The sequence below is a fragment of the Arachis ipaensis genome, chromosome B10 (assembly GCF_059453495.1).
Source record: "Arachis ipaensis isolate K30076 ecotype BB chromosome B10, ASM5945349v1, whole genome shotgun sequence".
Lineage (NCBI taxonomy): Eukaryota > Viridiplantae > Streptophyta > Magnoliopsida > Fabales > Fabaceae > Arachis > Arachis ipaensis.
The window spans coordinates 148293024-148318573 of record NC_142435.1 but is presented as its reverse complement, the minus strand read 5'-3'; the positions used below and the strand labels follow the sequence as shown (position 1 = coordinate 148318573).

At 33.6% G+C, this 25550-nt stretch overlaps 4 protein-coding genes and 1 pseudogene across 9 annotated transcripts; 3 read left to right on the top strand and 2 right to left on the bottom strand.

Moving 5' to 3' along the window:
• Positions 1 to 204: 204 nt before the first annotated feature.
• On the bottom strand, positions 205 to 850 carry LOC148582053 (uncharacterized). The gene is made up of 3 exons (XM_088495181.1): positions 680 to 850; positions 459 to 602; positions 205 to 252 (listed from the first exon to the last, which is right to left on the bottom strand). The coding sequence occupies exons 1-3, from the start codon at positions 848 to 850 to the stop codon at positions 205 to 207; spliced, it is 363 nt and encodes a 120-aa protein (XP_088351307.1).
• Positions 851 to 4166: 3316 nt separating this feature from the next.
• Positions 4167 to 10124, top strand: LOC107623089 (transcription factor TGA2.2). 3 transcript variants are annotated; one of them, XM_016325230.3, is made up of 13 exons: positions 4187 to 4254; positions 4389 to 4481; positions 4740 to 4893; positions 5357 to 5443; positions 5672 to 5748; positions 5869 to 6066; positions 6453 to 6527; positions 6746 to 6805; positions 7411 to 7488; positions 7606 to 7657; positions 7822 to 8093; positions 8884 to 9132; positions 9561 to 10124. In XM_016325230.3, the coding sequence occupies exons 3-13, from the start codon at positions 4887 to 4889 to the stop codon at positions 9705 to 9707; spliced, it is 1302 nt and encodes a 433-aa protein (XP_016180716.1). In that variant the 5' UTR covers positions 4187 to 4254; positions 4389 to 4481; positions 4740 to 4886; the 3' UTR covers positions 9708 to 10124. The 3 variants fall into 3 exon arrangements, with proteins under 3 accessions (XP_088342479.1, XP_016180716.1, XP_016180717.1); XM_088486353.1 differs by lacking the exon at positions 4389 to 4481 and having other exon boundaries at positions 4167 to 4254; positions 4758 to 4893; XM_016325231.3 differs by lacking the exon at positions 4389 to 4481 and having other exon boundaries at positions 4198 to 4254.
• A 1046-nt stretch (positions 10125 to 11170) lies between these two features.
• On the top strand, positions 11171 to 14693 carry LOC110268310 (DNA-directed RNA polymerase III subunit). 3 transcript variants are annotated; one of them, XM_088486372.1, is made up of 10 exons: positions 11199 to 11362; positions 11596 to 11651; positions 11894 to 11992; positions 12090 to 12213; positions 12574 to 12687; positions 12817 to 12873; positions 13193 to 13239; positions 13753 to 13881; positions 14230 to 14284; positions 14391 to 14693. In XM_088486372.1, the coding sequence occupies exons 3-10, from the start codon at positions 11894 to 11896 to the stop codon at positions 14405 to 14407; spliced, it is 642 nt and encodes a 213-aa protein (XP_088342498.1). In that variant the 5' UTR covers positions 11199 to 11362; positions 11596 to 11651; the 3' UTR covers positions 14408 to 14693. The 3 variants fall into 3 exon arrangements, with proteins under 3 accessions (XP_088342488.1, XP_088342498.1, XP_088342493.1); XM_088486362.1 differs by lacking the exon at positions 11596 to 11651 and having other exon boundaries at positions 11171 to 11362; XM_088486367.1 differs by lacking the exon at positions 11199 to 11362 and having other exon boundaries at positions 11395 to 11651.
• Positions 14694 to 15926: 1233 nt separating this feature from the next.
• PRMT3 (protein arginine methyltransferase 3) lies at positions 15927 to 20202 on the top strand. Its single transcript, XM_088486346.1, has 7 exons — positions 15927 to 16325; positions 16774 to 17313; positions 17445 to 17542; positions 17960 to 18038; positions 18155 to 18415; positions 18512 to 18679; positions 19376 to 20202. Exons 1-7 carry the CDS (start codon positions 16020 to 16022, stop codon positions 19835 to 19837), a joined length of 1914 nt encoding a protein of 637 aa, XP_088342472.1. The 5' UTR covers positions 15927 to 16019; the 3' UTR covers positions 19838 to 20202.
• A 504-nt stretch (positions 20203 to 20706) lies between these two features.
• Positions 20707 to 25239, bottom strand: LOC107624366 (putative disease resistance RPP13-like protein 1 pseudogene; annotated as a pseudogene). Its single transcript, XR_015883231.1, has 2 exons — positions 21530 to 25239; positions 20707 to 21083 (listed from the first exon to the last, which is right to left on the bottom strand). The product of XR_015883231.1 is annotated as a putative disease resistance RPP13-like protein 1 pseudogene (transcript).
• Positions 25240 to 25550: the final 311 nt, after the last annotated feature.

Below are 25550 nucleotides of genomic sequence, written 5' to 3'. Positions count from 1 at the left end.
TATGGTTGTTGGTTTAACTGTTTTCAATTTGGTTTTGCTACTGCTACTATAGTAAAACTGTTTAGCATCTATGTTGACTTATATTTCCAGTTCTAAGACATCTACTTAGGAATGTATGTATCTTAAGTTGCTGACTATTGCCTATCTATGCCATATGGTTGATTTTAATGCTTTATGTTTGCTCTATTTCCCTGTTTCATTTAATCATTTCTGCTGACAGTTACCTCCATATTTGTACCATGAGAATGTAAACTAAACACATAAAAGTGGATAACAACAAATTTTCATTCAATAAATTTCAATCAACAAGTTACATTACACACCAAATTACAGACAACACATTGCCAACACATTACACTAGCCACTATGTTTCTGCAGCCTTACTGCAAAAAGAACCTCCCATTTCTTGTTGATGAAAATTTTTCACACAGCAAAATTATAGCGCATGTCCATCCAACCAGACCAACTGCTACTGCCATTCTCAACATCCTCTCAACTGTTGTCACTTTACCCTTCAAGCATGTGATTCTTCTTTTCAATCGAGGAACTTGTGGCTCTTGCTCCGACTCTACCCACACAAAGTACCCACACTCTTCTCCAATCTAGGCAAAAACCAAAAGAAAATCCCAATCAAAAAACCAAATAACAGCCATACCCAGACGCAAAGTTTCCTACTTACCCCATAGTTAACACAGCCCCAGAACCTCCGTCCTGGATTTTCTGCCGTTGACGAAGTCGCAAGCACTGGCCTCTCCCCACAGTAACAAGTTCTTCTCCGTCGACGACCTTGGCTGCTGTTTCGACCTGAAGCAAAGCTACTACTAGGCGCCTGGGAGCCCTGCGAAGCCATGGACTCAGCAATCAACTTCAACAGAGACGGCGATGGTGAGAAGGAGAAGCTACAGGAGACGCACGATGAAATTAGGGTTTCAACATCCTTTTAAATTAAATTTCCAATTTTTTTTCCCAAATTCTCAGTAACGGTCACCAGGGACAAAGTTTGCCAGAGTGGACAAAGGGATCCACGTAGGCATCTCCGTTAGTGTTCTGTGACTGGAATTAACGGTGGGTAACATTGCATCATTTTTCGAACGTTGGGGATAAAAATAAGACGAATTAAACGTTAGGGACAATTATAGGACTTACCCCAAACGTTGGGGACAAAAACAACAATTTACTCTAAAAATAAAAGATTACAAATATTGAGTAAAGTGACACATGCATATATACACTTTCAAAAAATTATTTCGTAAATATAAATGCCTAAGAAAAATTATGATTATTACTGGAATTATCTGTAAAAGAAATAAAACCTCATTCAATATCTTTAAATGGCTTGATTTAGTAGAACATATTTTACATAAAATATGATTTTTTTTTTTGGAGGTACTTGCTCTAATAAAAATATCAAATATATTTTTCTACAAAGATATTTGTTTAACTACATTGTAAAAGCAATACTTATAAGAAAGAGTAACGATTTAAAATATATATATATATATATATATATATATATATATATATATATATATAATATCAACATTAAATTCTATAATTCACTATTACTCAATAGTAAAAAATATATATTTTCATATGAAAACAAATATGTAGTGTTAGTTATATATTTATGTCCAATTTTTTTTTTCAACCTCTGTGTTATATTTTTATGTCCTTCAAAGTACAAACTATAGTTGTTATTAGAATCGAATCGATAATTAAATCAGTCAGACTACTGAATTATTGGTTCAATCGATAGGTCACTCAGTTTTACGTAAATAAAAATTATAAAATAGTCAAAAATTTAAAATACATATCTTCACTAACATTTAAGAATAATCAAACTATTTTAAAATAATATAGAATAAAAAAATAAATATTTTATTATTTTATTCTATCATAAATATTTTTATTTTATTTATATATTAAAATAACTATTATTTTTAAATTTTAATAATTTATTAATTAATTTATATCTTTTATACTATTATATGTTACAAGTATTTATTAAAAAATAATATTAATAAGTATTATATAATTATTAAAAAGAAAAACAAGTGAGTATATAATTATTGTTTAATCAAAATATAATTAATTTATAAATGAGTGAATTTATAACTAAAATTAAAATAAATTAAATATAAGTAAATTATTTGATGAAAGATAACTACATGTAGTATAATTTGCATTTATGTTAATAAGGTGCATTATAGCCTAGTGGCCATCAATGATGCTTCTAACTTGGCGGAAAGGGGTTTGAACCCCCAACTAAACTATTTTGGAGCACGATGGACTACAGAATACTGGTGCATCATATGTTTGCCCTCTGAATGGTTCGATCAGATTGATTTTCAACGAATTCGGTTTAAGGTGGATCTGATCGATTCATACGAATTTTTCACCTTAAACCGTCTAAGTACTGAACTAATATAAAATTTGATTTACTGATTTTTCAATCAAACCGATCGATCCGATTTTAATAACTATGATAGACACTATGTTTTTGAGAATTGAGATATTAGATGGATTTTTATTATTTTATAAATAGTTTTATTCTTACATAATTTATTTAAATATTTAATATTTTTGTATCAGAATGATATTTTCAATTAAATTCTAAATTGATAAAGATAATTGCTAACAAACTATCTCTCAAATAATATAGTTTTTTTATATTCATCTAGAGGTCTAATTATTTTTAGACAAATTAAAATTTCAAAAATAAAAAATTCATTAATTAATAATCATAAAAAAACAAAGTAATTTTGGTGGCAAAAATTGGGGGCAAGTGCATGTTTATGACAACTGTAACTTGTTGTAGAGGATCCAAGCTCCAACACTGAAGAAAGTGAAAGATAGCTGTAATCTGTGAGATGCTGTGTTGTTAGTGTGTCAGCATATCTCTGACATACTTAAGTAAACAGTGTAAGGAGAAAAAAAAAAGAAAGTATTTTAGAACAAAAAAAAAAAATATTAAAAGCAAAGAGATGCATGAGCACAGAAAATGAGAAAAATACAATTCACGTCAAGTTAGACAGTTCGATAAAAATTTTATGATTATCATTATGGAAAAATAATTTTTTTATCATTAGATTATGAGTTTTAGAATTTGATTTTGGATATTACAAAAATATTATTTTTATTTAAAATTTGACTAAATAAATAAATTATATTTTTAATATAAATATCTTTATGAAAAAATATTTTTAGTATTTTTATTAGAATATATATCTTATAACAAAATACTAATACATTCTAAATTTTTGCACTATAAAAAGTCTACTATTATATTATAAAATTAGTTAATAAAAATGGATATGATTATATATTTATTTTTAGATATTTGGCTCACAATACTATTGATATTTGAAGATATTCAACTTATTCTAATTCACTTGATCGAATTAATAATTAAATTTACAGTAAATAGAGTTAGATTCAGATATCAAAATTTGATATTATAAATTATAAAAGAATTAAATGTTATATTTGAGTTTTTTTTTCAGAAATTTAGGATAATAATTTGAGTCGAGGAATTTATACCTGTAAATATGATTATGTTAGAGTTTAAATCCAATTTTTATTCAATTTATTGTCACCTCTAATTAGATATAATATTAAATCAAGTGTTAATTTTTTATACAACTTAAATCAGTTATATTTAATTAAGAAACGACAAATCTTTTTGCTAATGATTAATTTTTTTTAAAATGAGAGGGTTGATAAGATGAGAGAGAAAGTATCTAATTAGTGCCTGGAACACTTGTTTAAGAAAGTAATAAGAATGGTATTTAACTATTTATATAAAATAAAAAATAAATAAGATTATTATATTATTAGTTTTTGGAATCAGAAGAAGACAACATATATAGATTGGAATGATCCATACGTAGCTCTCTTTCCTTACTCTTTCTTCTCACTTTTATTTTATTATTTTTTTCGCGCTATTATCTAACTCGACAGATTAAAAACTAATTTATTGCGCGCATTTGAGTCTCATTTACCGATTTACCATAAATTAATAAATTACTGCATACATAAAATGCGATTCGAACTTCCAATATTTATTTAAGCAGACGAGTCAGCTCTTTACTCAACCAACCAAATTGATTTTTCTCACTTTTATTTAATTCAATAATAATAATAATAATAATAATAATAATAATAATAATAATAATAATTCACGCACAACAAAATAAACTTTGAACAGATAGCATCATCATTGTTCATCATAACCCGCATCATCTGAATTCCAAGGTTGGTTCCCTTCTTCACTTTCCGAAAGAAATAATGTGTGCACGATTATTAACTTTAAATATAACCATGGTGTGTTCCAATGTTCTTCAATGAAGTTGGATTTATATATTTATGATTGAAATTTATTGATTCAGGGTCAAATTATTAGTCTATGGTTCGTCAAAGTTTGACTTTTTTCTGAAGCTTCTTTTCCCGTGGGGACATTATCGTGTTCCGTGAGTTGGAGAGTGAGTACTCAAATTCTGGATTCTTCTAAATCTTGTGACACAGCTTATTAGGTTTTTTTTTTTATAAATTTTTTTTTAAAAGGTTGAATTAAAGTTGTTATCCTTTTGGCATGTCTCTTAGCTTTGCAAGTTATGTTTGTTGTTTGAGATTGTGCTATCATAGTCTTGGTAGCTAGTTTTGTTGGTTAATTTCGTCATTTTGAAGCAAAAGTAGAGTACTGTGTTGTTGATTCCGTGAGTTGTTTTTATTTGTTGCAGGGTTTTTTCACCTTTTAGGTTTTAAATTTTGATATCATTTTGGGAATCAACTCAATTGAGGAATTTTTGTTGAAGAAGGGGTGTGTGTATGTGCGGTGTGGTGCTGGCATAGAATGCTGAATTTGGATTCTCATTTGCCCAATTCCAATGCCAGGTATATTTATTTGCTATTTGCTATTTGCTTTTTTTTTTTTTTCATTTTTTTTCAATGTGTATGATTTAGATAGTGATATGATTTTCACAATAGATTGGGTTTCCTTTGTAATAATGAAGAGATACTAACTAGGAATTTTGAAATCATAGATACTTTCAGTTTGTTTGAACCAGAAGTTCAACTTCTATAACTCTATGCATCTTTTGTTTGGTATTGATTAATCATTATGAGCTATTGCCTATTGGTGTAACAATTGGACTTGATGCTTCTAACTCTGAATAAGTTCATTTTTCTTTCTTTCTCCTTTTCTTCTAGAATCTCATATCTTATGTGAATGTGGGTTCCTAGAGATATTTTCATCAAACTGCAAGAAGCAATAAATATCCTATGTTCAGATTAGAAGGCTGTTGCTGCATTCTAATTTAAAAGACTTCTGTTTGTATGTGGTTTTTCATATATACAGAGGCAAGCAGAGTTGATTCTTTTTGTTTGTCCGACTTTGATCAATCAATTGGAAATCACTTGGAGAATGCTGTCGAATTGAATGGAAGTAAGAATTTTTTTTTCTGCATTAAATCATCTTCATTGGAGTTTTTGTTTGTAATTATTTGTTCACAAACATTGATTGGAACTACATGATGATGCTCGTTAAAAAGATAGTGTAAATGCATATATGCTGTTACTTGGGTGATGAGCTTGATGTATAGGAACATGATCTTTGTAGGAATCATGCTCTATCCTTTCATTTTCTAATTACTTTTTGTGGTATATGATTCAGATCCTGTAAATAGGTCGCTGAAAGTAAGTAGCCAGACAATTTCTCCTGGTCCTGTTCACCTTGGCACTTCTGATAGGGTGAATATTTCAAGTTCTTTTTACCTAACTGATTTTCAGCTTGGTAAATAATGTGTTTGGAATCTGTGTTTACAACCCACTTATTTGTAACTTTTCTATCATTTTCCTGTTTCAATTTAGTTGCCAATTTCAGTTGATAGAAGCTCATTTATGTACCTAGAAGACCGACTGAGCTTGCTGGCACAAAAGGTACAATCAACAAATCACATTATAATACCAAGTGGTGATACAGAAAACCAGGAAGAGTCTGCCATGGCTGATGCCAGTCCTAGAACTGATATTTCTACAGATGCCGATACCGATGATAAGAATCAGCGGGTGATGTTTCCTTTTCACCTGTTATGTTATTATCTTTTCTAAGTTCAATCGATAAATCTCAAATCCATATTCGAGGTTTGCACAAACAGGAACTGATTCTGGTCGAACTTCATGGATTCAGCTGTGCTTGATCTGAATCTAAAATTATGAATAGCATTTGAACATACTGAGGCTGTTAGCCCCGGCTGCCAAGCATGACGAGGCTTGGTGGTGGCTATGTAATCCTTTGCTTGCTCTCCTTGAGTTTGAGCTGAAAATTTATTGAAAAGAAAAACCATAATGCATGAGAATAAATGAAAAATCTTTTCCTTTTTGGTTCCATAAAGGCACAAAGCAGAGAAGATGCCTTTTCTGCTGATGTTATTGACATTCCGATATTTATGCAGTTTGATGGAAGTCAATCCCTTGCTGCTGTGGCTTCAGACTCAAGTGACAGATCAAAGGATAAAACAGATCAGAAGGTAATTTATATCTCGAAGAATAAATCTCCATTTTAGCACTCCAGAGATATATGTAATCACATTGATCCTCTCAAGAAATGCACAACATCTTCGCCTCTATTTCCATACATATGTTCAAAATGACATCAAATTGAGAATTTATTTCATTCTAACTTTTACCGTAAGGGTAATCTTTTTTTTTTTTTGGGTCACATCATGGTTATTTTTCATTGTTACAGACTCTCCGCAGGCTTGCTCAGAATCGTGAGGCTGCAAGGAAAAGCCGATTGCGAAAGAAAGTAGGATTATACTTTATATTTCGGATAATATTTATTCTTATATTAGTATAAATATGTGTCCTTTTATTGTACTTGTTCCATATAAAGATTCCTATTATAATGACAAGAAAGAAACACAAGAATTTCATGTTTAGTTGGCAGACACAAAATCTAAGGATATCTTGTCACTAGTTCTTATTCTCATGATGATATGAATTCTTATTCTTATTTATGTGGTTGTATGTATTATTAGGACAATCTGTTTGGAATGACAGATTATGCTGGCTGTACGTTGTGGATTCTCTCAGTTTTTTTCATCTTTTATATACAGAGATTATAGTTCTTCCAAATGTACTTCCTTTTACGATAACTAAATATGCACCAATGGGTACCATTCTTCGGGCTCTTACTAATTTGAAGTTTTAAAGTATCCCTTTGAAGTCCCTCCAGGGTAGCAGGCCTTGCTATGGTAACTCTTCATTCGTTAGTAGTGGACGAATGCAGAATCCAGTAATTCGTCTATTGCTTATTTGTCTATCCTTTAGTCATTGGAAATAGTTATTTTACATTTCCCCACTTGTGCATTATATTCAAGAGTTGGTACCATAAGCTGGTTACTCCTACAGGCTTATGTTCAACAATTGGAAAGTAGTCGTTTGAAGTTGACGCAATTGGAACAAGAGCTTCAGCGAGCCAGGCAGCAGGTGTGGTTTAGCTATTCCTTGGAATTATTTTCTCGTTGTTGCTGTTTTCCGTTTCCGTCCCTTTTGCATTCCAGTCATTTTCACTTCAAGCCAAAACTTCATTTTCCTTTCCTCTAGGGAATCTTCATATCAAGTTCAGGTGATCAAGCACATTCAATGAGCGGCAATGGTATCATTCTTTCTAAAACTATGGCATTCATTCCACAAGTTCTAATATCAGAATGTTTCTATAAGTAGTGGCAGTTATTATGTTAAAAAGAGGCTATTACAGGAAACATTTTATCTCTTCGATCTTCCTATCTGATGAATAATCATCACCACATTGTTTCACAGGGGCCATGCAATTCGATGTCGAATATGCAAGGTGGCTGGAAGAGCAGAATCGACAAATTAATGAGCTTAGAGCTGCTGTAAATTCTCATGCAAGTGATACAGAACTTCGAATGATTATTGATGGTATATTGGCGCATTATGATGAGATATTTCGGCTGAAGGGCGTTGCAGCTAAGGCTGATGTCTTCCACCTGTTGTCTGGCATGTGGAAAACCCCAGCTGAGAGGTGTTTTTTGTGGCTCGGTGGCTTTCGGTCATCTGAACTCCTTAAGGTAAGCTTATCGTGTTCGTTTTGTTTGTGGCTCTCATAGTTTGTTTTAAGGTCTATGATTTTTATTAGCAATAGTGTTTCGTGATAGCATACAATGTAATCTCTTACATGTTTCTAGGATTAAATCAGATGCAGATATTGTAAAAGAGATGGCTAAATGATGTTACATCTTGTCTCTTATATTGAATAAACACGAATGAAGGCAGCATAATTTTCAGATTCAAAGATTAGTATAAGCCAAGCCTACTAACACTTCCATCAATAATACAAGTTCTTCAATAACAAACCTTTATGCCATGAGATTAAAAGTTTGTGATTCTTAGACAGTATCATTCCTTCTTTACTCTTAGTTTTCTTCTGTAGTAAAAATAAAAAAAACCTTCTGATGACTTTGTTTCTTTTTCTTTATTTCCAATTTCAAATTTTATTCCTAGGTTGTACTATATATTCTAGGAGATAAGGGTTAGTTATGGGTTGTTAGTAGATAATGAGTCCCTGAAACTGAATTGAATCCTTAAATAAATAAACTTAGTTTGAAGATGAAGATATCTTGTAGCTTGCCGAGTGTCTGGTTGAAAAGAAACACCTATCAAGTTTCAAACTTCACCTTAAAAACTTGTTTAACTTGAATTTATGCACGATAGCTCGCATAAACAATTTTGTGTCTGTCTTAAACTTCCTTAATACATTGTTTCCTTGTAATTATTGTAACGGTTTTCTCATTTATGAGATCTAGGCTCATTTATTCTTTTCATTACTCTTTGACTTGAATTCCGCAAATTCGGCTGCAGCTCCTGGTAAATCAGTTGGAGCCTCTCACTGAGCAGCAGTTGGTAGGTATTACCAACTTACAACAGTCTTCTCAACAGGCAGAAGATGCATTGTCTCAGGGCATGGAAGCACTGCAACAATCTCTTGCAGAGACTTTGTCCTCTGGATCACTTGGCTCATCCGGTTCATCAGGGAATGTCGCAAATTACATGGGTCAAATGGCCATGGCCATGGGTAAGCTAGGGACACTGGAGGGGTTTATTCGGCAGGTAAGGTTTTCTTACATTCACAACTTTAGGTTCAGTTTGGTAATTAACAAAGTATCTTTTATTCAAATCTTGATTTCCTAATAATTTTGCAATTGATAAAAAACATTTTCCACCTAGCAAACAAGGTAGCTATTCACATCCCGATGTCTTCACGTGAAGATGATAGTTATGATGGTGATACATTATATGAAATGATTTAGTCAAATATGTCAAACCATTTAACAATTTTTATCTATCATCTTCACACGAAGATATCTTCGTATGAGTAGTTATCGGCAAACAAATCTGTGCCATTACCACATCTTCTGGAAATATTGACCAAGAAATTTATAGTTTAAGACTGCATTTCATGAAAATTAATTATGTCAAACGCATCCATTTTATAACTACCAACTAAATTCTTCATTTCTACGGTGGTGATCGACCAGGCTGACAATTTGCGCCAGCAGACATTGCAACAAATGCACCGCATATTGACTACTCGCCAATCGGCTCGTGCTCTCCTTGCAATACATGACTATTTTTCAAGGCTGCGCGCTCTTAGTTCCCTCTGGCTCGCCCGCCCAAGAGACTAATAATGTGGGTGGTAAATACTAAATAGTATGTAAACTAAACTTTCTTGGTTCTGGCACCATTTCTACTTGGTCACCATAGGTTTGAACTATTAACAATTTTCTTGTGTTGTAGTTTTCATGTTACTGATGTTAGTGTTTGACTGAATCACCCCATTATTTAGAAACTGAATTGGTGACAAGTAGTATGTATTTTGTTCACTACTAATAATGTTTGTACATTATAATAGCAGCTGTAAGGGGCTCATGGTTGTTCATAGTTCATACCCCCCAAAAAGGAAAATGTTGGGCTGGATAAATTTGAATGTTTGGCTCTGTTGCTGCACTTTTCTGTCTTTCTGTATTTGTGATTTTGTACATCTTTGTGGATCTTAAGAAAATGGTCTTCACTCCTAATTTAATAAATTCTTTAATTCTTAATTTAGCATCTACATATTCATTATTCGTTATATTATTGAATTTAATTTTGATGCACTGTTAGTATAAAATAGTTTTATATGTACATCCAATTACATAATGTTACATCAGTAAACATAATTACTTTTCACATTGACCGGATGAATGGTCATCCAAAAGAACGGATGTGATTGCGCGACTGTATAAAACGCTTTACACGGTCAATGCATCAAAATTAAACTTTTATGTATATAGCTTGTAACTTATGTTTGCTAAGGAGTGCCCAATTGGAAGAGTATACAAAAGACATATGCTGAGTTATCAAATTTTTAAATGTTTTGACTTTTGAATTATTAAAAACTATTTTTTTAAAGGCAATAAAATATGCTTGTTATAAACATTATTAACCCCATGTTATTAAGATGATTTTAAAACAAAAAAAAAAAATAATATAATAAAACTAAGATTTGGAGAAAAAAATTATTAGGAAATTTTAGATATAATTTTTAAAAGATTATATGAGTTAATTTGATCGTTAAAAATTGTTCAATAATTTTTTTTAACCAACTGAGTTAAAAATTGTTCAATAATTTTTTTTAACCAACTGAATTTATTTGATTATTTTTTTGTATCGTAGTTTTTTTTTTCCAAAATTAGGAGTGAAACTCAACTTCAAGACTTCTAGATGAGGATGGAAAGATATGTCATTTAAATAATAATTCGTTGGTTTTTATGTGTTGTAGTTAAGTATGACGTATTATATTAAGAGTATAACATATGACACATTCTAAATAGCTATTGTTATTTTTCTTTATTTACTTTTTAAATAATAATTTTAATATTTTCACAAAAAATTATTCAAATTGTTTGTTAAACTTAAAAAATCATGTTTTAACTATAAAAAAAATAATATTTTTATTATTTTGTTATATTTTTAGATTTGTTAAGGATTAATTTATCACACAAAATAATATTAATTTTTGAGTATTATTTTAGCAGTTTATTTCTAATAAATCTTAAAAAAAAATAATATCCAAATACTTAATAGTATTTTTCAATGAAAAATATTCAAAAATGTTTGTTACTTCAAAATTCCTTACCCGCTGGTCTTTCCCTTTTATTATGTTTCGGTTTTAATTTACCTGCTTCGGTTACAAACCGGCGGTGCCGCCAGCAGGAAGTGAGAGAGAAACGCAGTTCAATTCAACTTAACTCAACCACAAGGAGCCACGTCATCATCAATTTCATAGTTACCTTTCAATGTGAGTATTAGTTCCTCTTTTTCATTTAACATCATGCAAATTGATTTTGATCGATCAATTAATCGTGGCATGGTTCCGTTCTGTACTGTATTTTTAGATGCTCACCATCTGTTTGATCTTATGCTTCTCTTTTGAAAGGGGGTAGAAACTCACGTGCAGTTGGTTTCATGTGAAGTTACTAGTTAAAAATAGTTAGATGATTTGATATGTTTAACAAAATTATTATATAACAGCTTTCAACTCTCAACTTCGATAGAAGATAACTGCATGTGAGCGTTCACTTTGAAAGGCAAGTTTTTCTGCATTTTGGCTTGGTTTGGGAGTATTTGAGTTAATATAATTTATAATTTATTCAAATATGGTTTGAGCCGTATGCTATGTTCATGTTCTCCGCTGCTTATCTTTCTATTTCATAGCTTGTTTATATGGTGTTTACCTTGATCAAGTGCCCTCGTTCTCCCTGGTTTTCGAATAAAATGGTTCCTTAATTATGTTGCTGTTGTTATCTCACTAAAATTGTGATGGTGGCAGATGTCAGGCAGAGGACGAGGACGTGGCCGAGGGGGATGGGGAGGAGGCCGCGGCATGATGACATATGCGAGAGAAATGGAGTTTGAACTCTTTCCTGAGGTGACTAACTGAAACTGCATAGCTTCTCCCATTGCATCCCGTCCCTAATCTCCAGCCTTCTTGCTGCTAACTGCTATCAATATTGCCCTCTCTGCAGGATGTTACTTTGCCTTCTAATAAAGTCAATCATGATGATACTCTCATGAAGGACTTGTTACGACGCAATGCCAGGCTTCAAAATTATTGGAAAGCCTCTCCTTATCTTATCGAGGAAACAGAAGGTAACCTTAACCCTTCTGTGTTCTTTCTGTATGCATTATATACTTATCTTGGCCATTAAGTAATCATAGAGGCATAGAGCTTATGATATACACTTACACATCGCCACACCAGTTAAGAGTGAATTGGCTCCTGGAATGGAATATGAGCACATAATTGTAATTGTACCCACTAAAGCTGCACATACAGCTTCTAAAACTTTTTAGTTATTTTCGCTCGTGTGCTATCCTATTCATTTTTGTACTTGAATATCTGGCTTATGCCTTCTCCATCCCCAACAGGAAGTCAAGAATACTAGCATTTATTGTGTTAAGAAGTTAAAACTTCATTAGATGTACAAATTTTCTTGCTTTTGCTTTCAGAGAACAAAAGGATGCATGTAGAAAGATTTTCTGACAGGAACAAGACAACATTTACTCGTGATTCTTTATCGCAGATTTTAGTGTTCAAGGAATTCCCTAAGGAGTTGGTTCGAGGTATGAAATCATTGGAATTTTCTTTCACTGCAGCGGTTGCATCCTGTATCAGAAAATGTTTTGATGTTTATTATGCATTTTAGGTTCTTGTTAATTAATCTTTTTTAACCATAATATGGTGTTTTTCAGGTACAGCTACAGCTAGGCGTCCAAGCCGTAAAAGATTTCGGTGGAACCCAGAGTCAGGTTTGATGATTTTAAATGACCTGTCTCTTTTGTTTATTAGTAAATTGATTTGTGAGTAAGCTACTCACATTTAATTTTACCCCCCCCCCCCCCCCTCTTTTTCTTCTTCCCGCCACCCAATGAAGAAAAAGGATTTTGGATTTTAACAGTTAGGTCAGGAATAAGGTTCATCTTCCTAAATAAATCCTGCAATCTTTGAAGAACTTATTGAACTTTTTACTACTTTAAGTTGCTATATGCTGCACTGTTGAGCAGTATGTATACTTATGTTTTTTCTTGGAGATTTTTCTTCTTACTGATGACTATGGTTGTGTGGCAGGTATTAAGCGAATTGATTTCTTCGAACAGCTAGAGAAAAAGAACCAGGTAGAGCACCTATGCTTACAGTTAGTGCCTATATGTTTTCGATATTTACAATTGATTTATGGATTCATCTTAATATCGATAGGGATTCCTATGCATCTTTAGTCTTCACCTATGCTTACAGTTGCAAGTTTCCGAATTCAATATATATTATATTGTTAGGACTGGTGGGGGGATGGCTGTTGTGGAATTGGTACCTTGGGGGTTCCATTATTGTTGTTATCACTGTTGCCACCAGCGTTGTTTCCTCCACTTTCATCATAGCTTCCGCTCCATTATCATTGCCTCTTCTACCTCCAACATAGCCGTTGCTGCAAATCTCCTCCAGCTCCAAGCCATCATCACTTGATCATCTGTAAAACTCATGGAGCTTTGAGCCTTGTATATTAGTTTTGGGAAGAAAATTGCCTTTTGCTGAACAGAATACTAAATTTTCCTTTTTTATTCATTCTGTTGGGGGATTTTAACCCACTTGTCCAATGGAAAATTTTATTGACCTTTTCTTTTCACTTGCAGGTCAAAGAGGGTAAAGATGAAAAGGAAAATAAAGGAGGAGAAAATGAAGAAGAAAAAGAGGAAGAAGAAAATGTAGATGATGAAGAGGTTGAGGAGGAAGAAGAATTTGGTGATGATGATTATCATCAGGTACGATTGTCACCTCTACTTTTATGTTCAATTTTGGCATTCTTGAACTCAGTTGGTTCTCTCCATGATGTTTTTCTTGTTTTGCTTTTTGTGAGGTTTCTTTAAAATATTCTTTGGTGTAGCTCTATTTGAAAAATTTTATAAGAGGCAGATTCTATATGACAATTGACGTGTTCAAATTGACATCTCTTTGAGAAGTTATTTTTTCTATGATTACTCTGCCGAATGGTATGATTTTTTCTTCTAATGAGGCACAATAGCATAGAGCTGTAAAGCATTGGGATTTGATTTTCATGTTAAACAGAGAAAGTACAACGATAAGTTTCTAACACAGTTAAAATGTTGCAGAATGAATATTTTGATGATGATGAAGATGATTATAATGATGCAGATGAAGGGGACGGTAATGCCACTTTAGAGTTCCAATGCATTTCTTACTTTAATTTCATTTTAATGATCTTACATTGTCTGCAGATGAAGTTACTAATAAGACATGTCTTCAATTGCAGATGAGGGTACCTATTAAGATATCTCTTTGTATAATAATGATTGTCTTTTCATCCGGTGAACGCTTCTGCAATGCTTTGGAATCTCGCTTCCACATTGTTACAACTTCTACATACCTTAATCCTTCACTTGCTTTTCATCTATTTCTTCTTAGCCGCTATTATTTTTGTTTAGTCAGTTGCATATGAATGTGTAGTTTCTTAAAGTTGTTTAAGATAGATTGCTGCTCGAACAGAAAAGAATATCGTTTACAGTTCAGATTTCCACCTTGAAGTGAGAGAATGATTAGTTGTTCATTTTACAAATCTTGCTTTAGAGGATTCAAATTCCCTTCTTGGATATCATGGGATTTTTTTTATAGGATAACAGTCAAATAAACAATTTGGTGTGTTAAATGGCGCTTTTTAATTTGATTATGGAGGCAAAGCTGGTGCTGGACTTGAATATGGGGAGGAGTGGTGCTTAACATTGGTGTGGTGTCAGGCACAACTCGGACCCAACGATTTCTTGAACTTAATTCAAAAAGCAAATTAACAGAGAAAACGGACCATCCGATTTCATGTAAATCGTCAAAAAAAATTTTGATTAGAGAAATCGCAGGGTCTGATTTATTTTATGTGAATTTCAGATCCTCTCTCCATGCAAAATGGACCCTCCGATTTGCTTTCAAAAACTTAAAAACAAAGAACTCGGAGGGTCCGATTTCTTAACACCAAATCTGAGCAAAAAACTGTCCCACAAATTGGTGTAGCACCTCCATCATCCATAACCCAGCACAACATCTTCACCTCTTCCATAACCAAAAAAATCAACCGTTAAATGGTAACAATTTTTATTAGTCTTTGTATTGTTTTGGATTTATTTATTTATTTTTAAGGTCTACCCAAAATCAACTATACAACCAGAAATGAACAAATTATAGACAAAGCAAAACGGTGGTGGTAGTGGTGTTGATGCTGGAGGTAATAGTGTGGTGGAGTTGGGAATGTAGTACACATATTTTCTCAAGGATATAATTATAAAATTTGGAGATCAAATTGAGTATGTTAAATTTAAGATACTAAAATTAATTATGGTTCAAATTGAGCAAAGTAATTAAAGATTATGTTTGAGTTAATAATGTATTTAAGTAACTAATAAAAAGAGCTTTCCAAATTAAAAAAAAATATATATTGAGGAATTTTAATTTTTAAAGTAAGAAATTCCAATTTCCTTCAATATAGAGGAAATTCTTACAAAATATTTTAAAAGTATAACTAAGGTAACTATCTTGTCCAACTAAAATATTTTATAAAAAAAAATAATTTTTATACAGTATAAAAATATTTTATACAAACGTATATTGTCAAAAGTAATTAATTTTTGAACCTACTTTTTTAAAAGTCATTTAAATATATAAATTTAGTTAAAAAATTGTGTAAATTTTTACACTATTAATTCATTAAAATTAATAATTTTATTTTTTGTTAAAAATATTTTATTCCAAAATATTCCAAACAATTTTATTTCTAGTCTAGTGTATAGAGTAGAGTATTACTGTTACAGTTCAGTTTATACCCCATAATGTGTAGTCGCCGCTTTTTCATAATCGATTTTTAGGGTTTTAAGGGTTTAAGCTTTTTACAACACTCATGGCTTCCAACGGTAAGCATCACGAACAAGAAGAAGAGCTTTTCAAACGAATCGAAGACGAAGAAGAAGAAGAAGATTATGAAGAAGAAGAAGACGGCGAAGAAGGATGGGACGACTGGGAAGGAGACGACGGTGATCCACAATCGGAATTGCTCTGCCTCTTCTGTGATTCTCGCTACGCTTCTTGCGATTCCCTTTTTGCACATTGCGCTTCCATTCACCACTTCGATTTCCATGCCACTCGAAAAGCTCTTACCTTGGATTTCTATTCCTCCTTCAAGCTTATTAACTATATCCGCTCTCAGGTTACTTTCCTTTTTCTCTTTTTAGATGTTAATCTAAGGTTCTGTGTAAAAATGGCGTCAAAGTAAGAAAATATTAACTGAACTCAATTTATGAATTCCATCTATCCAATCATTGAATAACATTATATTATCTTGATAATAAAAAATTTAGAAGATTCGAACAGCAATAGATATGTAATTTATGTAATTTAATTGATCTATGAAGTGAAATGTTTCATCAGTGGTTGCATAGCATTTGTGAAATTGGTAATTTATATAAATTTATTTGTCATAAGTATGACAAGACTTACACTTGGTGTAAGTGGATCCCCACCGAAATATTTTGTGTATCTGTTTGAATGTTCCTTTAAGTTTGGATTTTGAGGTTCAGAGCATGGAGTTTCAATAAATTTACTTCTACATTTTGCTAAATTTTGGTTTCTTTTGTTTTTTTTTTTTTTTTAACCAGGTGGCAGATAACAAATGTTGGAGCTGTGGATCGACATGTCAGTCCAACCAAGACTTGCTGAATCATCTGCATGATGCAATTGACTTAAGTGATATAAAGATTAAGTGGGATGACGATAGATATTTAAAACCTTTTATGCAAGATGATTCACTGTTGTACAGTTTTGTTGATTATGAAGATGGGGAAGATGAGCAAATTCCACCAATGGATGAAGATCTTATGATGGATTTGAAGAACTCTATAGACTCTCTTGATTTGAAAAATGTGGTAGTTACTGATGGTGTACATGATACGAGTAGCAGCCAGAAGGTTGCTTCTGTTCCTAATGATCATTTGAACCAGGCTAGTTCTTCAGACAAGGAACTTGTTAATGGCAAGAACTCTAGAGCATATGTGCCTTCAATTGATGAGGCTAGAGAAGAAGGGCTCTTGTTGGCCAAATCTCAAAATCACTTTGAAAAGCAGATTAAGATGGTTAATGAAAGTTATTTTGGGTCTTATAGCTCATACGGCATCCACCGTGAGATGTTAAGTGATAAGGTATGAATTGTATTTGCATTTATTTGCTTCAGGTTTAAGAAAATCCTTGTGTTTCTTTAGAAAATCCATCGTGAGATGTTTCACTCTACTGTTATCATCATTTTATAGATGTCCTAGCTTTCTTTATGTAGGTGAGAATGGATGCTTATGGCCAAGCAATTTTGAAAAATCCCTCTCTCCTAAATGGTGCTGTGGTTATGGATGTAGGTTGTGGAACTGGCATCCTGAGGTGAGAAATATCGATTATAGGCAAACAATATCTACTCTTTAGTCATTGAACGCGGCATAATTTTTATCCAAAAGAAAAATAAAAAATGGAATGCTGAATTATTTTATTCAATTTTCAAACTAACAATACAAACTGCTGGGGTAATTAATCTTTCATATTATTTATGTCTGTAATGATATTACATATTTCTTTCTATTGTACAAGATTTCATACTTAATGTGTCCTGCTAGGTTACTGGGTGGACTGCTTTTGTTTGCACATATTTGGTGGCATTACAATGCCCAGGGTGATTATCTGGTTGATATTCCTAATGCTAGTGTGATAATATAAATTATGCTTTGGGGTCTATGTGTTTGTATACCTTATTTGATAACTCAATCATTTTTTTGTGACATATTCTACTTGTATATTCTTCAGCCTATTTGCAGCTCAAGCAGGGGCATCACGGGTCATAGCAGTTGAGGCTAGTACCAAGATGGCAGCAGTAGCATCTCAGGTATGCATTTTCTGTACATTACTTCTCACATATCTCCATAACTATGCATTTAGTGCTATAATCAATATCTTGTTGGTTTTTTCACCTTCAATATATTTTTTTAAAAAAAAATTAAGGTTGCAAAAGACAACGGTCTCTTGCTGGATAAAAGCCAGTGTGGTGTGAATGGCCATCAAAAGGGAGTGGTAGAAGTGATTCATGGTATGGTTGAAGAAATTGACAAAAATGTTGGAATTAAACCTCACAGTGTTGATATATTGTTAAGTGAATGGATGGGATATTGCCTGCTATACGAATCCATGCTTGATTCTGTGCTCTATGCACGCGACCGGTGGTTGAAGACTGGAGGTGCCATTCTTCCTGACACAGCAACTATTGTGAGTTTCACCCGTCACTCATCACTATATTTTATTTAGGGGTTATCTATTATCAGTCAATGTATTAACAATTAGTTATTCCAATTTCCCTTTCAGTTTGTCGCAGGATTCGGAAAAGGTGGCACAAGTCTTCCATTTTGGGAAAACGTGTGTGAATTTGACATGTCTTTCATTGGGAAGGAACTTGTCAAAGATGCTGCCCAAATTCCTATAGTCGATGTTGTGGACTCTCAAGATTTAGTTACCACTTCTGCGGTTCTTCAGGTTGGTGCTTTGCTTTGCTGCTTTTGCGTATGTGGTTGTTTAATGAGACATAACATTGTTGAATTCTTTACTTCTTTCGTTTTATTTAGGTGTATTTATATAATTTTTCAATCACCTTATGGATCTTGCTAGTTTATCATCTATGATTTGTTTCAACTAATTTTCTTTAGCGTAATACCAAGTTCAACTTTTATGAATTGCATGTATTTGTAACAACATAAAAGAATCACTGTTTGGTATCCTTATGGTGATTTCTTCTCGATGGTAATGGTCAAAAGCCTTCTATTATTTTATTTAATAGGAAATATTACTTGGGTCTTTTGGAAAGCAAAATCCTCTACACAAGTTTTCCTCTTTAAGCCCATTTCTGACCGTGCCAGCTTCTGTAAAGAATGCCAAATTTACTTTAGGTAACTATATACATGCATATTTTCAAGTTAAAAACAGGATTCTAAAGCTATTAGTTGCATTTCCAGATATGTTGCATATCTTTTAATCATCCTCTGTAAATGTATAATCATTGCGTGTGCTATTTAACCACATTACATCCTAGCATTTCAGTCTTGTTATTTCTGTCTAGATTTAGATAAATCATAATGTCTCTAGGAGGAAAGGTATAGTTTTACAGGGCATATTCTTTAGTAAGTTCCCGGTCTATAATTGATTATTGAAGTACACTCTTGTTTCTTTGTCCAGACCTTTGATTTGGCAACCATGAAGCCTAATGATGTTAATTTCACTGCAACTGCTACTTTGGAACCAAAATCAAGAGTTTTGGAATATGGAGAAATGCGTGTAGATTCTGAAACATGCTGCCGGTGTTATGGAGTTGTATTGTGGTTTGAAACCAGATTTACAAGCAGATTCTGCCGTGAAGCGCCAACTGTGTTATCAACATCTCCTTACACACCAAAAACACATTGGTCACAAACAATCTTAACCTTTAAGGAACCCATTGAGATTGGATTTCAGAAAGGAAACAATGGTGATCTGGCAGCAATCGGCACTGAGGACTTTCCTGCTGCAAAGGTTGATGTGCGTGTCAGCATTGTACGTTCCACAGAGCATCGCAGTATTGATATTTCATTAGAAGTTGTCGGTGTTAGTCCTGATGGCCGGAGACGCAGTTGGCCGGCTCAATTTTTTTCTTTGCAGTAGAGTTCATACGCCACAATAGCAAAGATCTTCATACTGGCATCTTGTTGGCAGCCAGTTACAAAAATGTTTTAGAATGTTGTAACCCTTTTCATAGGTTTCCATTTTTGTCGAGGAAATAGGTCCTTTTCTTAATTATTTTTCTTTGAAAGGAAGACCGGCGCCAGGTCCTGCTACGTTAATTGGTAAAATTTTGAATCGTGATAAAATATAAAAAAGACTAGAATATAGACTGGGTACTAGTTTCTTAGCTGCTGTATGATAGTTGAGAGAACAAAAATATGAATAGAGCCAAAAATGTGTTTTGAGATAGACATAAAGGCAAGATAGTCTATTTTAAAATACTATTGTTGCACATATTTGTGTCAGAATTATCCTTGTATGTTCTCAATTTTGTTTTTAATTTAAACGTTAGGAGTATTTTTAAAGAAAATCACAAACATTAGAAATAAGAAGCATACTTTACTCCTTATGTTATGTGTGAGTACTACTTTGATTTAAGGGTGATTATTAATTAGACTCTTGGCTTTTCACTTGACCAACTTTATCATTGGAACAATCATATTCATGCAAGGTTAACGAGCATTTATACCAATGACCTCGAAAAGTTGCAAACATGATTCAAGATTTATAGATGTGTTATTTACAAATTTGGTTCCTGTTAAGTGAGAAAGTGAGGAATTAATTATCCGTGGATTGGTAACTCTTATTGTGAATTTGGTTTCGCTAAATAGAAGTTACTAATCCAAGGCCGATTAATTCCCATTTTCTCACTTCACAAACTAACTCAATTCAAGAGGATCTTTTCCGGCTTTTCTGTTCATTCTCTTGAATACACACATGCATACACGAAGTTTGGCAATAATAGAATTGAATGAAAGAATTCATAGCAGAATCTTGGTTTTCATTAGCACTGTCTATTTGGAAAGCTTTAAAAGTAACTTTTTTGACCTTTTGACTTATGAAAAGTAGTAATATTAATGTCTGGTACAATTTTCAAAATCAAATTGCAACTTTCTAAGAAGCTATTTAGGAGCTTATAGAGAAGTTAAAAAAAAATGACTTCTCTCATAATACTATTATTTTTTATCACATTTCTATAAAATAAGTACTTTTAGAACTAAAAATCCAAACACAAAATAACTTATTTACAAGCCTTATGAATTAACTTGCTGTTGCCAATTACTAAGTTGTGCAGATCATGAAGTATTTATGTTGAATTGCAGTGTATAAATTCTGTGAACACCACCTGAATAAAAGCAAAATGAACATTTTAGTAGGGGTCCAGGCAAATACTGTTGACTGAAAAGAGCAAAGTATCAAAATTATCCATGAAAGACAAAAAATCATACTTGGAAAGGAAAAATATCACAAAAGATCATACCACTAACAAAATTAACCACTTTTTTAGGTAGATTTATCAAACAAAGAAGTCTTTACTCTTTAGGTACACTAGGTGAATTTTAGTTCTATGATTAATTTGGTTGAATTGAGTCTTGGAGAAATAGTTGAATTATCTCCATGTGACTTCAAGATCATGGAGTCAAGTTGTGGAATCAGCCATTGATGCTTACATTACACTCTTTAGGTGCGGCCAGTTATTCCCATGGCTAGTTTGGTTAATGACATGATCTTTCGTCGGTAATTGTTATACTTCAGTTTGAGTAAAAAGTATGAAGAAAGCAAGATACTCACATGGGAATTGGGATCAGTATCTACAAATCATGCTGCTCATCCACTTCAATGTATTGGTCACAGATCCAAATGCCATGGTTGCCAGAAATGTTGGGCTTGTTCTCTCTCTGCCACTGCTCTTTCAGTAAAGGACACTTCCAAATATCAAGATCAACTGCAGATAAAGGCAATGTTCCTCCTTCTCCTAGTGACTCAAGCTTACAACAATCAAGGATCTGAATTTTCTTGAGAGAAGTGAGGTTTTGAAGCCCTTTCATATCCAAAGTTTTAAGGTTTGATAAACCTTGAATCTCCAGTTGTGTTAGTGTGGAAGGAAGCAAACCTTCCTCTGGAAAGGACTCAACATCTTCACATTTTCCCTCAACTGAAAAGTGCTCGAGCGAGGCCAAGCACGACATATTCCAGTCCAGCCGGCGAGCAAAGAGGTTGTCACAATCTCTAATCTTGAATGACTTCAAATTAATTGGCAAACCTCCATTTGGAAGTGACTTGATTTCTGGACAACTCCAAACTTGGAGTTCCTTTAAACTTGGGAGAAGAGTATGCATTTGTTTAGGAAGTGAACTTAACTTGCTGCAGTAGCGAACTTTCAAAGAAGCAAGGTTGGGTGTAGGCAATCCTGCATGAGGAAAGTTCACAAAGTTGTGACATCTCCATATGCACAATGAATTTAGAGATGCTAGAAGCTCGAGTGTTCCCTCCGTCTGTGGCGCTGAAGTAGTTAGAGATTCTAGATTTTCACACCCCCAGATTACCAAGGACTTAAGATAGGGGAAGAAATCTAGTGGGAAAGACTTCAGAGAGTGGCAGCTATTGTATATCTCTAATGATTCAAGTGATTCCCGGCACCCCATTAGTTCTTCTAGGATTTCTACTTTCCAACAGTTATCAACATGTAATGATCGCATAGCCGGAGCTCTTGGGAGTGAAGTTGAAATCTGATTACAGTATCTCATGGTAAGATTTGTAAGAGAAGGAAGAAAAGTAGGCAAATCACCAGATAGTTGTGGACATTCCTCCAAATGAAGCTCTCTGAGACAAGGGAAAACTTTGCAGCCTTCACTTTCACCTGCATGAATCCATTTCTCCCACGCCGGCATGCCATAAAATGTTAGAATTTCAAGAGAAGGAAAATGTTGATTCCCTGTGCAACCACTGACTCCATAAAATTCAGGTCCAATGCTAACTAGCTCCTTAAACTTTGAAATATGTAGTTCTTTAAGATATGGAAGCTGTCCAAGTGATGGCAATATGTGGCAATATTTACAATGATTAAGTGACAGAGAAACTAGGTGGAAGAATGAAGGATCTCCCAACCAAGTTGGAAACTGAGTACCTGTGTAGTGCACAATTTCAAGGGCTTCCAAATTTGTATTCGGCTGCAGCTTTTCGAGTATGTTCTTTTCATGCTGGGAATTTTCTGTATCAGCAGACCTTCCCCAATCAAAAGTCAACTTATCAAGATTCCTCTTGTCCTTCAAACTTGCTTTCATTGCATCTTTAGGATCAACCACATTCTTTATGTTTTGAATCATCAAAGAACCTCTTAGATGTGATAGTTCGCCTAATTCACCAATCGAGGAAGCAGATTCCTTGCTCACGAAGAAATTGCTCAACTTTTGCAGGCTTTTTAGTTTACTCATGTGCAATGGCATCCGTTCTAGCCGAGAAAACGAGATGTCAAGGTATCTTAAATTGACTAGACAATGCATATTCCTTGGCAATTCTGTGAGATGAGGACATCTTGCAGCCTTGAGTGTTTGTAAGTTGTATAAAGTACAGATGGAACCAGGCAACTTCTTTATTTGAGTTTGTGACACATCCAAGTATCTCAGATGTCTGAGTTTGGCAATGAAATGGAGCAATTCGTTAAGACTACCACGCGCACCAACCAAAGATAACACTCGCAAGCGCCTTAGCTTCATAAACAGATCCTTTGGCACCTTGTTGAAAAGGCATATTGGTGGATCCACCAAGCTTAATTGCAAAAAAGTGTGTAGACCACTTGCCTTTTGGAAAGCATCAAAGTTTATAGATGGATACCTATTTGCAATAATTTGTGACAAGTGACGAGTCCTTTCCCCGGCATCTTCATCCAAGTTGTTTTCCAATCTGATGCAGAATTTTCCAGATACGTATTTAGCAAGGTCATTGATAAGATCATGCATCACAAAGAGTGATCCATTATGTCTTGATTGTTGGAAAAATGACCTTGCTACCAATTCATGAAAGTACTCATCTCCAACTTCTTCAAGTCTTCTGTTTCTTTTTGGTTCTTTCAGTAGATTCTCTGCCATCCATAACAATATCAACTCCTCTCTGTCGAATTCGTACCCTTTAGGAAAGATTGAGCAGTAAGCAAAACATCGCTTTAAATGTGAAGGGAGATAATAATAACTCAATCTCAAAGCTGGAAGAATATTGCTCTTTCTATCTGACAACTCCCATATCTCATTCTTCAATATGTTGTCCCATTCTTTCACATCTGTTTTAGAGCGCAATAGACCTCCTAATGTTTTCGCAGCCAGAGGCAACCCCTTACACTTCTTAGCAATGCTTTTACCAATTCCTTCCAAGATTTTATAGGTATCAGAGCTTCTATAATCAAACGCATGCTTTGCGAACAACATCCAACAATCTTCATCTGATAAATATCCCAAGTGATATGATGGAATGGTTTGCATGATTGATGCTACTCGCTCGCTTCTTGTAGTCACAATGATCTTACTCCCATGAGCACCATATTGAAGAAGACTTCTCAACATGTCCCAATCATCATAGTTTTCATTCCACATATCATCCAAAACGAACAAATACTTCTTCCCTTTCAACCTCCTCTTCAGTTCAACTTGAAGCGAATCTAGATCTCTAATAGCATGATTGCACATGGTGAGAATCTCCAAAAGTGTTTCAGTAATCTTGAATATGTCAAAATCCTCAGAAACACAGACCCAAGCTCTGAGATCAAAGTGTTCCTTCACTCTAACATCATTGTAAACAAGTTGAGCCAAGGTTGTTTTTCCAATTCCGGCCATGCCAACAATAGGAACCACTCCTATCTTGTTATCACCATTTTCAACATCAAATAGTAGCTTGATCATGAACTCCTTATCATCATCTCTTCCATATACATTAGACCCTTCAACTATAGATGTTGTGGGAGTCTTCTGTGGGATCTTGACTCCTATATCCCCAGTTAGACCGAGGAAATCTTTCTGCTTCGCGATAAATTCTAACTTCTCAATGATCTCCTCCATTTTTTCTTCAACTTCATTCTCAAATGAGCTCCAAGAATTAAAGTCAAAGTTGCATACCTCAGCAGCACCATATTTAGATCTTGTGTATATCTCATCCAACAAATCATCAGCTTCATATGCAGCATCTTTAAGCTCATCTAGCCATTCTTTCACTGCTGGATTTGTAATCTGCTTTCCCTCTGCATCATCAAGAACTCCATGAACTGACAGCAAAATCAGCTTCAACTTCTTCAGCAACCTGTTGTTCATTTTCTTCCCCTTCAAGAAGCTGAGTACTTCAGGGGAAGCTATTCTTTCAAGCAGTACATTAAACACAGCTCCTAGAAAAGCTCCACCAACGAGTTCCAAAACCATGGTGTCTCAAGTATGCTCAAAAGTCAAATAAGATTGGAGGAAAAGTTTTGCTGCCTGTAATGGTGAATTGTGAACAAAATGGACCAATATTCGTTTACTCTAACCTGTTTACTATTACAAGATTTAATAATACAATAATTGATGGGAAGCAATGAAGCACGGATATTTCGTTGAGTTGTCGTGTTTACATGTCAATACATTATGGACATCACCAATCGTTGACACTCCCTTGATATATATTCTTAAAATGAGTTTAGTACTAATATGAAATTATGTTTTCTTGATTATTAACACAAAAATTATCTAAAGTGCTTTATGTAATTAAAAAGAGACAATTACAGTATTAAAAGTTCTTTGTTGTCATGTAATATCAACATATTATATGACGCCTAACAAAAATTTAAAATTAG

Bases quoted from the DNA above. Each gene is read 5' to 3' on its own strand.
- LOC110268310 (XM_088486362.1), top strand. From the start codon at position 11,894: ATGTCAGGCAGAGGACGAGGACGTGGCCGAGGGGGATGGGGAGGAGGC. The intron at 12,214-12,573 runs GTAACCTTAACC...TTTTGCTTTCAG, and splicing joins TCTTATCGAGGAAACAGAAG to AGAACAAAAGGATGCATGTA. The intron at 13,240-13,752 runs GTAGAGCACCTA...TTTCACTTGCAG, and splicing joins AGCTAGAGAAAAAGAACCAG to GTCAAAGAGGGTAAAGATGA.
- PRMT3 (XM_088486346.1), top strand. From the start codon at position 16,020: ATGGCTTCCAACGGTAAGCATCACGAACAAGAAGAAGAGCTTTTCAAA. The intron at 18,416-18,511 runs GTGAGTTTCACC...TTTCCCTTTCAG, and splicing joins TTCCTGACACAGCAACTATT to TTTGTCGCAGGATTCGGAAA. The intron at 18,680-19,375 runs GTTGGTGCTTTG...TTCTTTGTCCAG, and splicing joins CCACTTCTGCGGTTCTTCAG to ACCTTTGATTTGGCAACCAT.
- LOC107623089 (XM_088486353.1), top strand. The intron at 6,528-6,745 runs GTAATTTATATC...TCATTGTTACAG, and splicing joins AGGATAAAACAGATCAGAAG to ACTCTCCGCAGGCTTGCTCA. The intron at 8,094-8,883 runs GTAAGCTTATCG...ATTCGGCTGCAG, and splicing joins GGTCATCTGAACTCCTTAAG to CTCCTGGTAAATCAGTTGGA.
- LOC148582053 (XM_088495181.1), bottom strand. From the start codon at position 850: ATGGCTTCGCAGGGCTCCCAGGCGCCTAGTAGTAGCTTTGCTTCAGGT. The intron at 603-679 runs GTAAGTAGGAAA...GTTTTTGCCTAG, and splicing joins GGGGCTGTGTTAACTATGGG to ATTGGAGAAGAGTGTGGGTA. The intron at 253-458 runs GTTGGATGGACA...TTATGTGTTTAG, and splicing joins TGGCAGTAGCAGTTGGTCTG to TTTACATTCTCATGGTACAA.